At 42.2% G+C, this 16,865-nt stretch overlaps 1 protein-coding gene across 2 annotated transcripts in view; it reads left to right on the forward strand.

Annotated features, from left to right (window-relative positions):
* The window catches only part of LOC133561710 (phosphatidylinositol-3-phosphatase SAC1-B), a 31,835-nt gene extending 16,545 nt beyond the window's left edge, over positions 1-15,290 (forward strand). For both annotated transcript variants that reach the window (XM_061915178.1, XM_061915180.1), the window contains exons 10-20: positions 3,761-3,847; positions 3,926-3,994; positions 4,132-4,211; positions 4,270-4,368; positions 4,437-4,575; positions 6,170-6,239; positions 6,309-6,381; positions 6,451-6,544; positions 14,040-14,132; positions 14,330-14,387; positions 14,458-15,290. In XM_061915178.1, the coding sequence (XP_061771162.1) occupies positions 3,761-3,847; positions 3,926-3,994; positions 4,132-4,211; positions 4,270-4,368; positions 4,437-4,575; positions 6,170-6,239; positions 6,309-6,381; positions 6,451-6,544; positions 14,040-14,132; positions 14,330-14,387; positions 14,458-14,594 (999 nt within the window). In that variant the 3' untranslated portion in view covers positions 14,595-15,290. The remainder of the gene's footprint in view (positions 1-3,760; positions 3,848-3,925; positions 3,995-4,131; positions 4,212-4,269; positions 4,369-4,436; positions 4,576-6,169; positions 6,240-6,308; positions 6,382-6,450; positions 6,545-14,039; positions 14,133-14,329; positions 14,388-14,457) is intronic.
* Positions 15,291-16,865: the final 1,575 nt, after the last annotated feature.

Below are 16,865 nucleotides of genomic sequence, written 5' to 3' on the forward strand. Positions count from 1 at the left end.
TCCCCCCCTCCCTTGTGGAGGGGGTCCGGTCCGATGACCATGGATGAAGTACTGACTGTCCAGAGTCGAGACCCAGGATGGACCGCTCGTCGGGACCCAGGATGGACCGCTCGCCTGTATCGGTTGGGGACATCTCTACGCTGCTGATCCGCTTGAGATGGTTTCCTGTGGACGGGACTCTCACTGCTGTCTTGGAGCCACTATGGATTGAACTTTCACAGTATCATGTTAGACCCGCTCGACATCCATTGCTTTCGGTCCCCTAGAGGGGGGGGGTTGCCCACATCTGAGGTCCTCTCCAAGGTTTCTCATAGTCAGCATTGTCGCTGGCGTCCCACTGAATGTGAATTCTCCCTGCCCACTGGGTGTGAGTTTTCCTTGCCCTTTTGTGGGTTCTTCCGAGGATGTTGTAGTCGTAATGATTTGTGCAGTCCTTTGAGACATTTGTGATTTGGGGCTATATAAATAAACATTGATTGATTGATTGAAGACTATACCCATGTCATCAGGTAGAAAGAAGCCCAGCACCTATTCCCCACTGAGATGGCCAAGCTCACGGCATTCAAAACCAAACATCCACCGAGAGTTTGGAAAACAACCCCCTCCCCAGGCCAACCATCCCAGGCCCCGGCCATTTGGCGACATGACAAGGACATTGGGGGAAGGCCGACACCACGCAGACACCCTCCGCCCGTCCCGCCAGAATACACGCACTCCACCCTCAAGGCCCGCACAAAACCTGTGAGAAAGCCCCCTCCCCACCTTAAAGACCCCCCAACGACCACTGTGCCCACACATATGCCACCCAGGCAAAGACTTCATCTATCTCAGGGACTGTTGGCGCCACGCCGACTCGCCTGCATAGGCCAGCAGCAGCAGAATTCCAAGGACAGCACTGCAGTAATGTTTTACAGATCTGAAAGGTTGCAGTGTACCTTCAGCCTCAGTAGTAACTCCCGGTTCTAGTCATGGAAGATAGCCAGTAATAAATACGGTTCTGAAAGGTTGTAGTGTACCTTCAGCCTCAGTAGAGACTCCCGGTTCCGATCATGGAGGATAGCCAGTAATAAATACGGTTCTGAAAGGTTGTAGTCTACCTTCAGCCTCAGTAGAGACTCCCGGTTCCGATCATGGAGGATATCCAGTAATAAGTACGGTTCTGAAATGTTGTAGTGTACCTTCAGCCTCGGTAGAGACTCCCGGTTCCGAACATGGAGGTTAGCCAGTAATAAGTACGATTCTGAAAGGTTGAAGTGTACCTTCAGCATCAGTAGCAACTACCACTTCCGGTCATGGAGGATATTCAGTAATAAGTAGGGTTCTGAAAGTTTGCACTGTACTGTACCTTCAATCTCAGTAGAGATTATGGTTCCGTTCATGGAAGATAGCCGGTAATAAGTACTGTTCTGAAAGGTCGCACTGTACTCTTAGCCTCAGTAGCGACTCCCAGTTCTGGTCATGGAGGATAGCCAGTAATAATTACCGTTCTGAAAGGTTGTCGTGTACCTTCACCCTTAGTAGCAACTCTCGGTTTCGGTCATGGAGGATAGCTAGTAATTATTACAGATTTGATAGGCTGTCATATACCTTCAGCCTCAGTAGCAACTCTCGGTTCCAGTCACGGAGGATAGCCAGTGATAAGTACGTTTTGGAAAGCTTGTAGTGTACCTTCAGCCTTAGCAGCAACTCCCGCTTCCGGTCATGGAGGATAGCCAGTAATAAATACGGTTCTGAAAGGTTGTAGTGTACCTTCAGCCTCAGTAGAGACTCCCGGTTCCGATCATGGAGGATAGCCAGTAATAAATACGGTTCTGAAAGGTTGTAGTGTACCTTCAGCCTCAGTAGAGACTCCCGGTTCCGATCATGGAGGATATCCAGTAATAAGTACGGTTCTGAAATGTTGTAGTGTACCTTCAGCCTCAGTAGAGACTCCCGGTTCCGAACATGGAGGATAGCCAGTAATAAGTACGATTCTGAAAGGTTGAAGTGTACCTTCAGCATCAGTAGCAACTACCACTTCCGGTCATGGAGGATATTCAGTAATAAGTAGGGTTCTGAAAGTTTGCACTGTACTGTACCTTCAATCTCAGTAGAGATTATGGTTCCGTTCATGGAAGATAGCCGGTAATAAGTACTGTTCTGAAAGGTCGCACTGTACTCTTAGCCTCAGTAGCGACTCCCAGTTCTGGTCATGGAGGATAGCCAGTAATAATTACCGTTCTGAAAGGTTGTCGTGTACCTTCACCCTTAGTAGCAACTCTCGGTTTCGGTCATGGAGGATAGCTAGTAATTATTACAGATTTGATAGGCTGTCATATACCTTCAGCCTCAGTAGCAACTCTCGGTTCCAGTCACGGAGGATAGCCAGTGATAAGTACGTTTTGGAAAGCTTGTAGTGTACCTTCAGCCTTAGCAGCAACTCCCGCTTCCGGTCATGGAGGATAGCCAGTAATAAATACGGTTCTGAAAGGTTGTAGTGTACCTTCAGCCTCAGTAGAGACTCCCGGTTCCGATCATGGAGGATAGCCAGTAATAAATACGGTTCTGAAAGGTTGTAGTGTACCTTCAGCCTCAGTAGAGACTCCCGGTTCCGATCATGGAGGATATCCAGTAATAAGTACGGTTCTGAAATGTTGTAGTGTACCTTCAGCCTCAGTAGAGACTCCCGGTTCCGAACATGGAGGATAGCCAGTAATAAGTACGATTCTGAAAGGTTGAAGTGTACCTTCAGCATCAGTAGCAACTACCACTTCCGGTCATGGAGGATATTCAGTAATAAGTAGGGTTCTGAAAGTTTGCACTGTACTGTACCTTCAATCTCAGTAGAGATTATGGTTCCGTTCATGGAAGATAGCCAGTAATAAGTACTGTTCTGAAAGGTCGCACTGTACTCTTAGCCTCAGTAGCGACTCCCAGTTCTGGTCATGGAGGATAGCCAGTAATAATTACCGTTCTGAACGGTTGTCGTGTACCTTCAGCCTTAGTAGCAACTCCCGGTTTCGCTCATGGAGGATAGCTAGTAATTATTACAGATTTGAAAGGCTGTCATATACCTTCAGCCTCAGTAGCAACTCTCGGTCCCAGTCACGGAGGATAGCCAGTGATAAGTATGTTTTGGAAAGCTTGTAGTGTACCTTCAGCCTTAGCAGCAACTCCCGCTTCCGGTCATGGAGGATAGCCAGTAATAAGTATGGTTCTGAAAGGTTGTAGTGTCCCTTTTAACCTCAGTAGCAACTTCCGGTTCCGGTCACAGAGGATAGCCAGTAATAAGTATGGTTCTGAAAGGTTGTAGTGTCCCTTTTAACCTCAGTAGCAACTTCCGGTTCCGGTCACAGAGGATAGCCAGTAGTAAGTACTGTTCTGAAAGGTTGTAGTGTACCTTGAGCCTCAGGAGAGACTCCCGGTACTGGTCATGGAGAACAGCCAGTAATAAGTTGGGTTCTGAAAGGTCGCACTGTACTTTCAGCCTCAGGAGCAACTCCCAGTTCCAGTCATGTAGGATAGCATGTTTGTTAACTGTAGTTTTACATACAGGACTAACTGAGGCTGTGTGACGCAGCAGCTGGCGCTGCAAGCAAGGTCCTTCCCAGTTCTCCATTGGTTTGAGACCAAGTAAACTGTCGAGCCCTTTAAAAGTGTTATTATTGATCATAACCCTGGAAGCTTCAAGAATATTTGAAATCGATGTTTAAGCTGGTAGTTGGTGGGATGTACAGGAAGATATTATTTTTACATGATTGGTCTTTTATTTCCTTCTTAGACCAGAGGCTCGATCCCTTTCTACTGGTCCCAAAGGCCTAACCTCAAGTACAAGCCAAGACCACAGATCAGCAAAACCGTCAACCATGTAAATGAGTCAACTCTCTTCCTTTGCTTGACCTTTCCTTTGCTCACGGGCTTTTCCCTTGCTCTGGTCCTGCTCCAGCTGGATGGATTCCAGAGACACTTTGACTCCCAGATTCTTCTTTACGGCAAACAAGTCATCTTGAACCTGGTAAGATGATCCCATGTCTGACTTCCAAAAAAATGTGACTTGACTGAAGACTCCATCCAAGTGAAAGCAAGAGAACTGATCAAGGAAGAAGGTTGTTGATATTGTCTTCATCCAAGTGAAGTCTTCTTCCCCCCTAGATCAACCAGAAGGGCTCAGAAAAGCCACTGGAGCAGGCCTTTGAAAAGATGGTGGCCAGCCTTGGAAACGGCACCATCAAGTAAGATAGCACATGACCTTTGACTGCATTGTCCTGGCGACTCACCTTTGCTCCGCAGATACGTGGCGTTTGACTTCCACAGGGAGTGCAGTCGGATGAGGTGGCATCGCCTCCAGCTCTTGTTGGACATGGTTGCTGAACTCCAAGAGGAATTTGGGTCAGTTGGTTCCGGTGCTCCTTCTATTGCATGGTCAGCACCAGTCGTAACCGTGCACCTGGGCACAGGTATTTCATGGTGGATTCAGACGGGAAGGTGCTGTTGAACCAGGAGGGGGCATTCCGGAGCAACTGCATGGACTGTCTGGACCGTACCAATGTCATCCAGAGTTTGCTGGCCAGACGCTCGCTTCAGTCACAGCTGCGGGTAAGACAACATGTCATCGTCCCCCACAGATGTCAGAATGGAATCATTCATAACAGGATTAGTTTTTGAGCAATGCTAGTGTTCAAGAAAGAAACTGCCCGTGTGGCAGCTTTGTGTCATTAGACTCCAATTTTGCTCTTTTACCTTTTCTTTTTCTAGCAATAGGAATGTTTAAATTTGCTGCTAAATATAGAGCTGCACATGTCTGTCCAAGATCCTTGCAATTAGTGCCGCTTCCATTGTCGAGACAGCCCTGGAGGAGCTTCTAAAAGTCCAGAAACATACAGAACACCTCAGATTGGAGCCATGAGTGTTGAGTAAATGAATGTTTCCATGGTGACAGCTTCCATCCATTTCCTACCGCTTATTCCCTTTGGGGTCGTGGGGGGCGCTGGCGCCTATCTCAGCTACAATCGGGCGGAAGGCGGGGTACACCCTGGACAAGTCGCCACCTCATTGCAGGGCCAACACAGATAGACAGACAACATTCACACTCACATTCACACACTAGAGCCAATTTAGTGTTGCCAATCAACTTATCCATGGTGACAGCTTGTACACGCTAAAACTTTGTTTAACTACGGCAGCACTTTTGTACTTTTTATGAACCGCATTCGCAGTCTTGGTAAATCACCCACTAATTGTGATTTTTCCTTTGCACAACCTATTTATCGCTTTATTTGGAATTTGGGAGATCAAGTCCATAGTCTTTGGAGTGCACAAGACTCATAGGGTATAGCACAGTGCACCACCTGAAAATGAAAGGGTTGTTTCCTTTCATTAACACAAAAGCTGAAGCACTTTGAGTGTTTGTTCTCTCAAAGTGGAGGAACATACCAAACCATGTGTACCCATATAGAAGAGATGGAACTCAGTAGCACTTTTTCACCAGTCTTGTTCTGTCAGTCTCAATGTTGTGGCAACATGAGATTTCATTTAATCATCTATTATTACTCACAAAAATGTGTTTTCTTTCACCCTTTCAATATCTACTCCGTCTTTTTGTGTTTGTGTTTGACATTCTCTTCTACTCTTACCAAATAGCATTATTTCACTTTTACTGAGATTCAAAGAAAGCATCTTTTTAATGTGTTAATTTCTTCTGTTATTATTCTATTATCTTCTCTGTGTTCTCTCCTGAACAAAACACAGTTATGTCATCTGCAAATACTTGTATGTTGTGTATTTTTATATGAGATTCATCTCTTTAATGTGTTCATTTCTTCTGTTATTATTTGTAGTAACTTGTGTGTTCTCTCCTGACCAAGAGGCCGACCTTGTGTTGTGTGTTGAGCTTCACAAGACGCTGTCATGGCTTCACTTCCATACTTGTCTTGTTTCCGGCTTGTGGCAGCAAAGCCATGTAAAAGGTTTATTCTGGCGGGTGCAGCAGCCTCACACATCACAACACAGCATTTTTACACCTCGAAAAAGAAACGGACGCGCCGCAGGCACATAACATCAGCTGAAAGTTGGTAGCAAACATGGCGCCCTTAAGTATTACGAGTGGCTTATAAGCAGTCATTGAGGGGATCACCAGAAAGTGCGCTTCCTAGTCCGGTTGTGCCAGTCTGACTGTGCTGTGCCCTCACAGAGAATGGGCATCCTCCACGCCAACCAGCACTTGGAGGACCAAGCCGATTTTGAGAAGATGTACAAGAATGGTGAGTGTTTCTTTTGACCAAGTCTTTGCTTGTCCGATTCCTCTTGACTGCCTGGGTGTTTGCCTGCAGCTTGGGCAGACAACGCAGATGCTTGCGCCAAACAATATGCGGGCACCGGAGCATTGAAGACCGACTTCACCAGGTGACTGATTGCGTGAGAATGACGCTGGCGTGGAACTTGCAGTCTCAGTGTGGATCCTCCATCTTTTAGGACTGGCAAGAGAACTCAGTGGGGGCTGCTGATGGACGGCTGGAACTCCATGATCCGTTATTACAAGAACAACTTCTCTGATGGCTTTCGACAGGTAGGTTCACTTTTTGCTTAGTAAGTCTTGTCTTCTTTGCCAAGACACTTCACCGACCATGCCAATATGGCCGACAACGGCCATAAAGGGAAACTGGCCCCGGGAATTGGAGATGCGCGGATAGGCAATCATATCATCCGCAACCGCATCACCAAAGTCGTCGTCCACCCGAACCAACATTTTATCAGGACCATACCCGCCCGCTTAAATACATCAGAGGTCGGCCGCCTTTACCACTCACAGAGCTATTTAAACCTGTTTCACAGCGTAATGAAGACAATTGGAGCCGCTAACGTTCTCGCGACTATCCAATAGCGTTCATCCTGATGACAAGAATATGGGCGTGTTGTGAAGCCATTGCCTTAGACACCTTCAACAACATGTATGAACCGATGATTGGTCCGGTGTGCAGTGTGCAGCTTCCGCAATCGCACGTACAAGATTGAAAGGCATACTGGGTGATACAGAGTACACTGATGGTTGTGATATAAACAACTTTAACACTTACTAATATGCGCCACGCTGTGAAGCCACACAATACAAGATTGACAGACACATTTCGGGAGAACATCCTCACAGTAACGCAACATAAACGCAACACAACAAATACCCTGAATCCTTTGTATCCGTGATTCTTCCTGACTATATTTTACACCCCCACGCCTCCAACCCCGCCCACCTTACCGACGCACGGGGGGGGTTTGCTGCTAGCGGGGTGTATAAAATAGTCAGGAAGTGTCATGAATACAAAGGATTCTGGGTATTTGTTGTGTTGCGTTTATGTTGTGTTACTGTGAGGATGTTCTCCCGAAATGTGTTTGTCGTTCTTAATTGGTGTGGCTTAGCAACGTGGCGCATATTACTAAGTGTTAAAATTGTTTATATCACAACCATTAGTGTACTCTGTGTCACCCAGTATGCGTTGCAGTCGTGTGCGTGTTGCCGCGGAAGTCACACACAACATGATGCTGGACTGACAAGCAGATCGTACATGTTGTAGAAGGCGACAAAGCCAATGGCTTCATAGCACGCCCTTATACTTATTATCTGGATGACTGCCAGCAGTCATACAAGAGAATAATAGCGTCTCCTATTGGCTTTTTCACTGTATGACACGGGTCTTAAATGGCTCTTTAAATGGCAGAGGATACCGATCCCAGAACCATGTATATCAAATAATTCCGGATGGTTCAACCGCCACCCGCCCGAATCTAATTAAAATCTATTTTTTCGTCATGTCAACTGCCCGACCCGCGGTTTATCCGCGGACTCCGCGGATGAGACAGCAAACCGCGCATCTCTACCGGGAATACACTTAATTATGGCAGGTTTGCTAAACTTTATGTTTCAGGTGATGGAGTCCCTTATGCCTAAGGTGTGGTGCCTAGTAGACTAGGGTGTAGGACAAGATAAGGGCTAAATCTATTATGCCTCTCAACCGGTTCACCATTGCTTATAGACCACTTAGCGCGCTACAGCTAACGCTAGCAGATGTGTCCGCAACGTCTAAAGCAAGGGTGCCCATTACCTCGATCGCGAGCTACCGGTCGACCGCGGAGGATGTGTCAGTCGATCGGCAGCCAGGCTTTTAAAAAAATAGACCTAAAAATTTGCGATCATCAATCTTCACCAAGACGTCCCTTGATTGACATTCGCGGCACCCGAAGGTCTTGTGAGATGACGCTGGCTGCTGTGAGATCATTATTAAGAAAAAATGACCGAGAGGAAGGCGAGAAACACTTTATTTCAACAGACTCTCGCGACATACCTTCCGTCAAAACTCCAAAGACCGACTATCGTCACAATAAAAGCCCTGTGCACGCCAGCTTTCCGAGACTCTTATTTTGTTAGCGCAGGCAGCATGAAGCAGCGCTTTTATTGTGAAGATAGGAAATGTGCAGTCGATCTTTAGAGTTTTGACGGAAGGTACGGCACGAGAGTTTGTTGAAATAAAAAGTGTTTCTCGCCTTCCTCTCGATCATTTTTCCTTAATAATGATCTCGCAGCTGCAAGCGTCATCTCACAAGACCTTCGGGTGCCGTGAATGTCAATCAAGCAAGTTACGGAATTTGCCGCCAATGTTTTTCTTGTAAAGTGTATGGAAGCCGGATAAATAAGATGCCAAAAATCAACCACTTTCATGTGGTATTGTACAGAAAGGAGGACTTTTTGTACAATCGGTTGGTAGGGCGGCCGTGCCAGCAACTCGAGGGTTGCAGGTTCGATTCCCGCTTCCGTCATCCTAGTCACTGCCGTTGTGTCCTTGGGCAAGACACTTTACCCACCTGCTCCCAGTGCCACCCACACTGGTTTAAATGTAACTTAGATATTGGGTTTCAAAATGTAAAGCGCTTTGAGTCACTAGAGAAAAGCGCTATATAAATATAATTCACTTTTTTTCTCCTCCATTTAAAAACGTGGATGTTATCATCACTACTGTCTGATTCCAATCAATGCAAGTCATCAGAATCAGGTAATACACCAACTTCTATTCTTGTCTTACTGAAAGAAAGACATCTATATGTGTTACACATGCTTGTATTATCATTAAACACTTTTAACTTGTTAACAAAAATGTCTCTTTCATAGATAAATAAATATAAATGATATACATGAATGAGGTAGATCCCCTCAGTTTGGTCAATTGAAAAGTAGCTCGCCTGCAGAAAAAGTGTGGGCACCCCGGTCTAAAGTTAGGAAAAGACTCTGCACTAGTTGGCGGACACGGCCCTCTAACAGAGCCAAACAATTTCTTTCACCCAGTCCAGTTCTTGCTGTCTTCAGGGAAGTGGTCGCACCGTGTGGGGAGCCGATTCCTTCAGACCGATGATGCGCTAAACTTCCTTGGCTCAGCAGCCAGTTAGCTGACAGAGGGGCGGTGAGGCAGAGATCGGGTGATTTCCAAGTTAAATAGGACTACAAAGTATGTTTGAGAAGTAGTAAAGAAAGCTGTAAAACAATTAGAAGCACACAGAACGCTAATACTTAGCTTTTTTCGCAACAGCGAGCAGTCACTCACGGCAAACCGGAACCGGAAGTCCACCTTTGAATACTAAGTTGACTTGTTGAAAGCTTCCTGGTGGTCTACATAACATGTGAAGGTGGTTCTTGGGTCCACATGTTGACATAACTGCATCATTCAACATAGTTGACTTGTTGAAGACTTCCTGGTGGTTTACATAACATGTGAAGGTAGTTCTTGGGTCCACATGTTGACATAACTGCATTATTAAAAATAGTTGACATGTTGAAGACTTCCTGGTGGTCTACATAACATGTGCAGGTGGTTCTTTGGTCCACATGTTGACACAACTGCATTATTAAAAATAGTTGACATGTTGAAGACTTCCTGGTGGTCTACATAACATGTGCAGGTGGTTCTTTGGTCCACATGTTGACATAACTGCATTATTAAACATAGTTGACATGTTGAAGACTTCCTGGTCGTCTACATAACATGTGCAGGTGGTTCTTTGGTCCACATGTTGACATAACTGCATTATTAAAAATAGTTGACATGTTGAAGACTTCCTGGTGGTCTACATAACATGTGCAGGTGGTTCTTTGGTCCACATGTTGACATAACTGCATTATTAAAAATAGTTGACTTGTTGAAGACTTCCTGGTGGTCTACATAACATGTGCAGGTGGTTCTTTGGTCCACATGTTGACATAACTGCATTATTAAACATAGTTGACATGTTGAAGACTTCCTGGTGGTCTACATAACATGTGCAGGTGGTTCTTTGGTCCACATGTTGACATAACTGCATTATTAAAAATAGTTGACTTGTTGAAGACTTCCTGGTGGTCTACATAACATGTGCAGGTGGTTCTTTGGTCCACATGTTGACATAACTGCATTATTAAAAATAGTTGACTTGTTGAAGACTTCCTGGTCGTCTACATAACATGTGCAGGTGGTTCTTTGGTCCACATGTTGACATAACTGCATTATTAAAAATAGTTGACATGTTGAAGACTTCCTGGTGGTCTACATAACATGTGCAGGTGGTTCTTTGGTCCACATGTTGACATAACTGCATTATTAAAAATAGTTGACTTGTTGAAGACTTCCTGGTGGTCTACATAACATGTGCAGGTGGTTCTTTGGTCCACATGTTGACATAACTGCATTATTAAAAATAGTTGACTTGTTGAAGACTTCCTGGTGGTCTACATAACATGTGCAGGTGGTTCTTTGGTCCACATGTTGACATAACTGCATTATTAAACGTAGTTGACTTGTTGAAGACTTCCTGGTGGTCTACATAACATGTGCAGGTGGTTCTTTGGTCCACATGTTGACATAACTGCATTATTAAACGTAGTTGACTTGTTGAAGACTTCCTGGTGGTCTACATAACATGTGCAGGTGGTTCTTTGGTCCACATGTTGACATAACTGCATTATTAAACATAGTTGACATGTTGAAGACTTCCTGGTGGTCTACATAACATGTGCAGGTGGTTCTTTGGTCCACATGTTGACATAACTGCATTATTAAACATAGTTGACATGTTGAAGACTTCCTGGTGGTCTACATAACATGTGCAGGTGGTTCTTTGGTCCACATGTTGACATAACTGCATTATTAAACATAGTTGACATGTTGAAGACTTCCTGGTGGTCTACATAACATTTGCAGGTGGTTCTTTGGTCCACATGTTGACATAACTGCATTATTAAACATAGTTGACATGTTGAAGACTTCCTGGTGGTCTACATAACATGTGCAGGTGGTTCTTTGGTCCACATGTTGACATAACTGCATTATTAAACATAGTTGACATGTTGAAGACTTCCTGGTGGTCTACATAACATTTGCAGGTGGTTTTTTGGTCCACATGTTGCCATAACTGCATTATTAAACGTAGTTTACTTGTTGAAGACTTCCTGGTGGTCTACATAACATGTGCAGGTGGTTCTTTGGTCCACATGTTGACATAACTGCATTATTAAACATAGTTGACATGTTGAAGACTTCCTGGTGGTCTACATAACAAGTGAAGGTAGTTCTTGGGTCCACATGTTGACATAACTGCATTATTAAAAATAGTTGACTTGTTGAAGACTTCCTGGTGGTTCACATAACAAGTGAAGGTAGTTCTTGGGTCCACATGTTGACATAACTGCATTATTAAACATAGTTGACATGTTGAAGACTTCCTGGTGGTCTACATAACATTTGCTGGTGGTTCTTTGGTCCACATGTTGACATAACTGCATTATTAAACATAGTTGACATGTTGAAGACTTCCTGGTGGTCTACATAACATGTGCAGGTGGTTCTTTGGTCCACATGTTGACATAACTGCATTATTAAACATAGTTTACTTGTTGAAGACATAAAAAGTAGGTGATGATAAAAGACTTCCCTGCTGTGAGATTGTACATGATGTTGCTAGTGTACAACCTTTAGTGCTAGTAATAATGCTAAACAAAAAGGCAGTATTTAATATATTTATTGACACCCATTACATATGTTACCAATAAGAGTAGTGATGAATATTGATAGGAATTTAGATGTATGTATTGATTTGATTTTTATTAAGGATCCCCATTAGCTTGTTGCCACAACAACTCACTAGTTCAGGGGTCACCAACCTTTTTGAAACAAGAGCTACTTCTTGGGTACTGATTAATGCGAATGGCTACCAGTTTGATACACACTTAAATAAATTGCCAGAAATAGCCAATTTGCTCAATTTACCTTCAACTCTGTTTTTATTAATAATTAATGATACGTATCTTTGTGGAAACACTGATCATCTTAATGATTTCTCACAATAAATATATATTTTTGATGACATGTTTTAAATAGGTTAAAATCCAATCTGCACTTTGTTAGAATATATAACAAATTGGACCAAGCTATATTTCTAACAAAGACAAATCATTATTTATTCTAGATTTTCCAGAACAAAAATGTTAAAAGAAATTCAAAAGACTTTGAAATAAGATTTAAATTAGATTTTAGAGATTTTTTACATTTGCCAGAATATTTTTTATTTATTTTATTCATAAGTTTGAAGATATATTTCACAAATATTCTTCGTCAAAAAAACCGAAGCTCAAATGAAGAATTAAATTAAAACTTATTTATTATTCTTTACAATAAAAAAAATTAATTTACTTGAACATTGATTTAAATTGTCAGGAAAGAAGAGGAAGGAATTCAAAAGGTAAAAACGTATATGTGTTTAAAAATCCTAATATCATTTTTAAGGTTGTATTTTTTCTCTAAAATTGTCTTTCTGAAAGTTATAAGAAGCAAAGTAAAAAAATAAAATAATTTATTTAAACAAGTGAAGACAGTCTTCAAAATATTTTCTTCGATTTTCAAAATTTATTTGAGTTGTGTCTCTCTTAGAATTAAAAATGTCAAGCAAATCGAGACCAGCTTGCTAGTAAATAAATAAAATTATATAAATGGAGGCAGCTCACTGGTAAGTGCTGCTGTGAAAGACTCAAGCTGTCTTGCGGGTTCCAGGGACCACCAAGGAAGGAAATGCCTTTTGAGTAGGTGTAGACTTCTTTTATTTTTCAATAAACAAAAGTCTTTTGCATGTTTCTTTTCAGCCTTCCTTGTTGTCTGTGTCTGCCTCTCGCTCTCGCTCTCTTCCGGGTTGCACGCGCTGCTGCTCGTGTTGTAGTCTTTCTCTCTCATTCCTTCCTCATATGGGTTGCTCTCGCTCCGCACCATCACCAGCCCCGTTCTCTCCTCCTTCTCCCCATTTATACAGCGAGAGGAGATACGTTAATCGTGTACAGGTGTGCGATCCACACTTGATCACGCCTCGCCGCTCGCTTGCCATCCCCGCCGCCATCTTGGGCTGGGCTCCAGCGTGCCCTGCCTCTTTGTCGGACCGTCGGCTCCGCCTCTCCACAGCTGCTATTGGAGCTATTTTTAGAACAGGCCAGCGGGCGAATCATCTGGTCCTTACGGGCACTGCGTTCGTGACCCCTGCACTAATTAGTCTTCCTGGGGTCCACAAACTCAATAAAATTACAAGTAAAAGCATATAATTCTAACTACACAATACAGAAACAATAAAAGCATCAGTAAGAAAACAAGCAAACGAATTACATCCATCCATCCATTTCCTACCGCTTATTCCCTTTTGGGGTCGCGGGGGTCGCTGGCGCCTATCTCAGCTACAATCGGGCGGCAGGCGGGGTACACCCTGGACAAGTCGCCACCTCATCGCAGGGCCAACACAGATAGACAGACAAACAAATTACAGTCACAGAATAAAGATTACCATATATATATAACTACACAATACAAAACCGAACAAAATCATCAACAACCAAACTAATTCAAAAAAACTAATAAAATATTACTTTCCTTTAAAAAAAACTGTTTACTTTCAATGCCGGTGAGAATTGATAGTGATATGAATCCCATTTTGGAAGAGGTGAAATGTAAAGAAGTGAGAAGTGTGCCCAGTGTACTTCCTCATGTGAAGAAGTCTATTGGGTGTTGCCACAGGACTCCATCGACCTGTTCCTGGGCAACTTTGCTGTGGATGAAGGCGATACCACGACACCACTGCGAGAGCCCAAGGACTGGAAGTTTCTGACGGTGAGAGACTCTCTCCAAGGACATTGATTGATTGATGAAACTTTTATTAGTAGATTGCACAGTTCAGTACATATTCCGTACAATTGACCACTAAATGGTAACACCCGAATACATTTTTCAACTTGTTTAAGTCGGGGTCCGCGTTAATCAATTCATGGACAGCTTGAAGGTCTCCAACTAAATGTGTTGTGTTGCAGCTGCCGATCATCATGGTGGTGGCATTCTCCATGTGCATCATCTGCCTGCTCATGGCCGGTAAGAACGCCTACGCCAGCGTCAGGCCTACAGTCTCTTATTTACTCCGAGGTCTGCTGCTCCCCGCCAGGCGACACCTGGACCGAGACTCTGGCTTACGTTTTGTTCTGGGGATCAGCCAGCGTGGTGACCGGCGGCCTGATCCTCTTCAACGGACGGGACTTTGTGGACGCACCCAAGCTGGTCCAGAAAGAGAAGCTGGACTGAATGTGTGTGTGTGGAAAGCAGCTTACCACCTCATCATCGTCTTACCCCCAGCATCATCATCATCATCAGGCCTGGAGCCTGTACTAGCACCAGAGGAGCCTGTACTAGCATCAGAGGAGCCTGTACTAGCACCAGAGGAGCCTGTACTAGCACCAGAGGCTGGAGTGGAAGAAGGTGAGGTCAGCGGCTGCTATCCACACTGTTCTTATGTATCATCAAGTTATGGGGGTTTATGTACATATTCATATATATACTTGTGTGTGTATTTATATACTTGTATGTATATACATGTGTGTGTATATATATAAATATGCACGTATAAATACACGTGTATATATGTATACATATATATATATATATATATATATACACATACATATATATATATATATATATATATATATATATATATATATATATATATATATATATATACACATACATGTATTTATGTGTATTGGGGTTAGGTTGGGAAAATGACTAAAATCTTTGAACTCCTTGTTGTAATGACTATTGAAATTGCTTGATTGCAAAGTAGTACAAGACTACACACTTTGAAGGGTTTAATCAATAGGCTGTGTTCAATGAGTACTCATTCCATCACTTCAAGTGTAATTACCAGATGCTGAATGTAAATTTCGGAACACGTCTTGTATATATTCATCTACATGTAGAAATACACACCCCATGTATGTATTCTGACTCCTTTATCATCATTCCTACTTTTTCTTTACTATTTGTCAAGTTCAGTGGGACAAAGATCAGGCAAGATCTTGGGGCCTGTCGCCGTTAGGGCAGGGGTGTCCAAACCTTTTGACTGATTCGGCAAAAAAAAATGCCTTATATAACCGTATATATATATATATATATATATATATATATATATATATATATATATATATATATATATATATATATATATATATATATATATATATATATATATATATATATATATATACATATATACATATATATATACAAATATATATACATATACATATACATACATAAATATATATATGTATATATATATATACACATATATATATATATATATATATGTATTAGGGCTGGGCGATATTGGCTTTTATTAATATCGTAATATTTTTATGCCATATCGCGATATACTATATATATCTCAATATTTTTCCTTAGCCTTGAATGAACACTTGATGCATATAATCAGAACAGTATGATGATTCTATGTGTCTACATTAAAACATTCTTCTTCATACTGCATTAATATATCAGTATGCTACTTTTAAACTTTCATGCACAGAGGGAAATCGCAACTAAGTCAATTGACCGAAACTATATTTATTAAATACTCTTCATATTCTCTTGGTTGACTTTTTAAATGTAAGACCAAATTAGCAGTGCTGCTACCTTTTGTAGTAACACTTCTGCTGCATACTTGACATATTGCTGTTGTCTGCTGAATATCTTCCCGCCTGAAGCCAAACCACTGCCAGATGATGGACCCCCTGCTGTTTTTTGGGGCATTAATTGTTCTTCCTCCATTTGTGATCAGTTTCGCACCTTCTCTCTCTTGTAATGTCACTGAACTCGCTCCACTCTTTGCGCCACCTGCCTCAGCTAACTTTAGGCATGCTGCTACCTCTGCTTGGCGAGAGCGTACGACGCTACACACGCGACAGTATGTGACGTATGAAAGAAGGCGGGCTTGTTTTACGTATCTGTGAGAAGGAGAGATGAGAAGGAGTGAGAAACGCCTGTAATGTAATGCCCGCAGCTAAAAGCAACTGTGTGAGAACATATACTCAAATATTTTGATATAGTCATTTTCTATATCGCACAGACAAACCCAGGATATATCGCCCAACCCTAATATGTGTATGTATATATATAGAGAGAGAGAGAGAGAGAGAGAGAGAGAGAGAGAGAGATTTATACAGATATAGATATATATATATAGTGTGTACGTGTATATATATGTGTGTGTGTGTATATATATATGTATGTATGTGTGTGTGTATGTGTATATATATATACACATTTGTGTATATATATATATTTATATATATATGTATATGTATGTGTATATATATATATACGTATGTATATATAGACGTATGTATATGTATGTATATATATATATACGTATGTATATGTATGCATGTATATATACGTATGTATATGTATGTATATATACGTATGTATGTATGTATATATATGTATGTATATATATATATGTATGTATGTGTATATATATATTTATATATATGTACATATGTATGTGTATATATA

Source organism: Nerophis ophidion, linkage group LG11 (assembly GCF_033978795.1).
Source record: "Nerophis ophidion isolate RoL-2023_Sa linkage group LG11, RoL_Noph_v1.0, whole genome shotgun sequence".
NCBI lineage: Eukaryota > Metazoa > Chordata > Actinopteri > Syngnathiformes > Syngnathidae > Nerophis > Nerophis ophidion.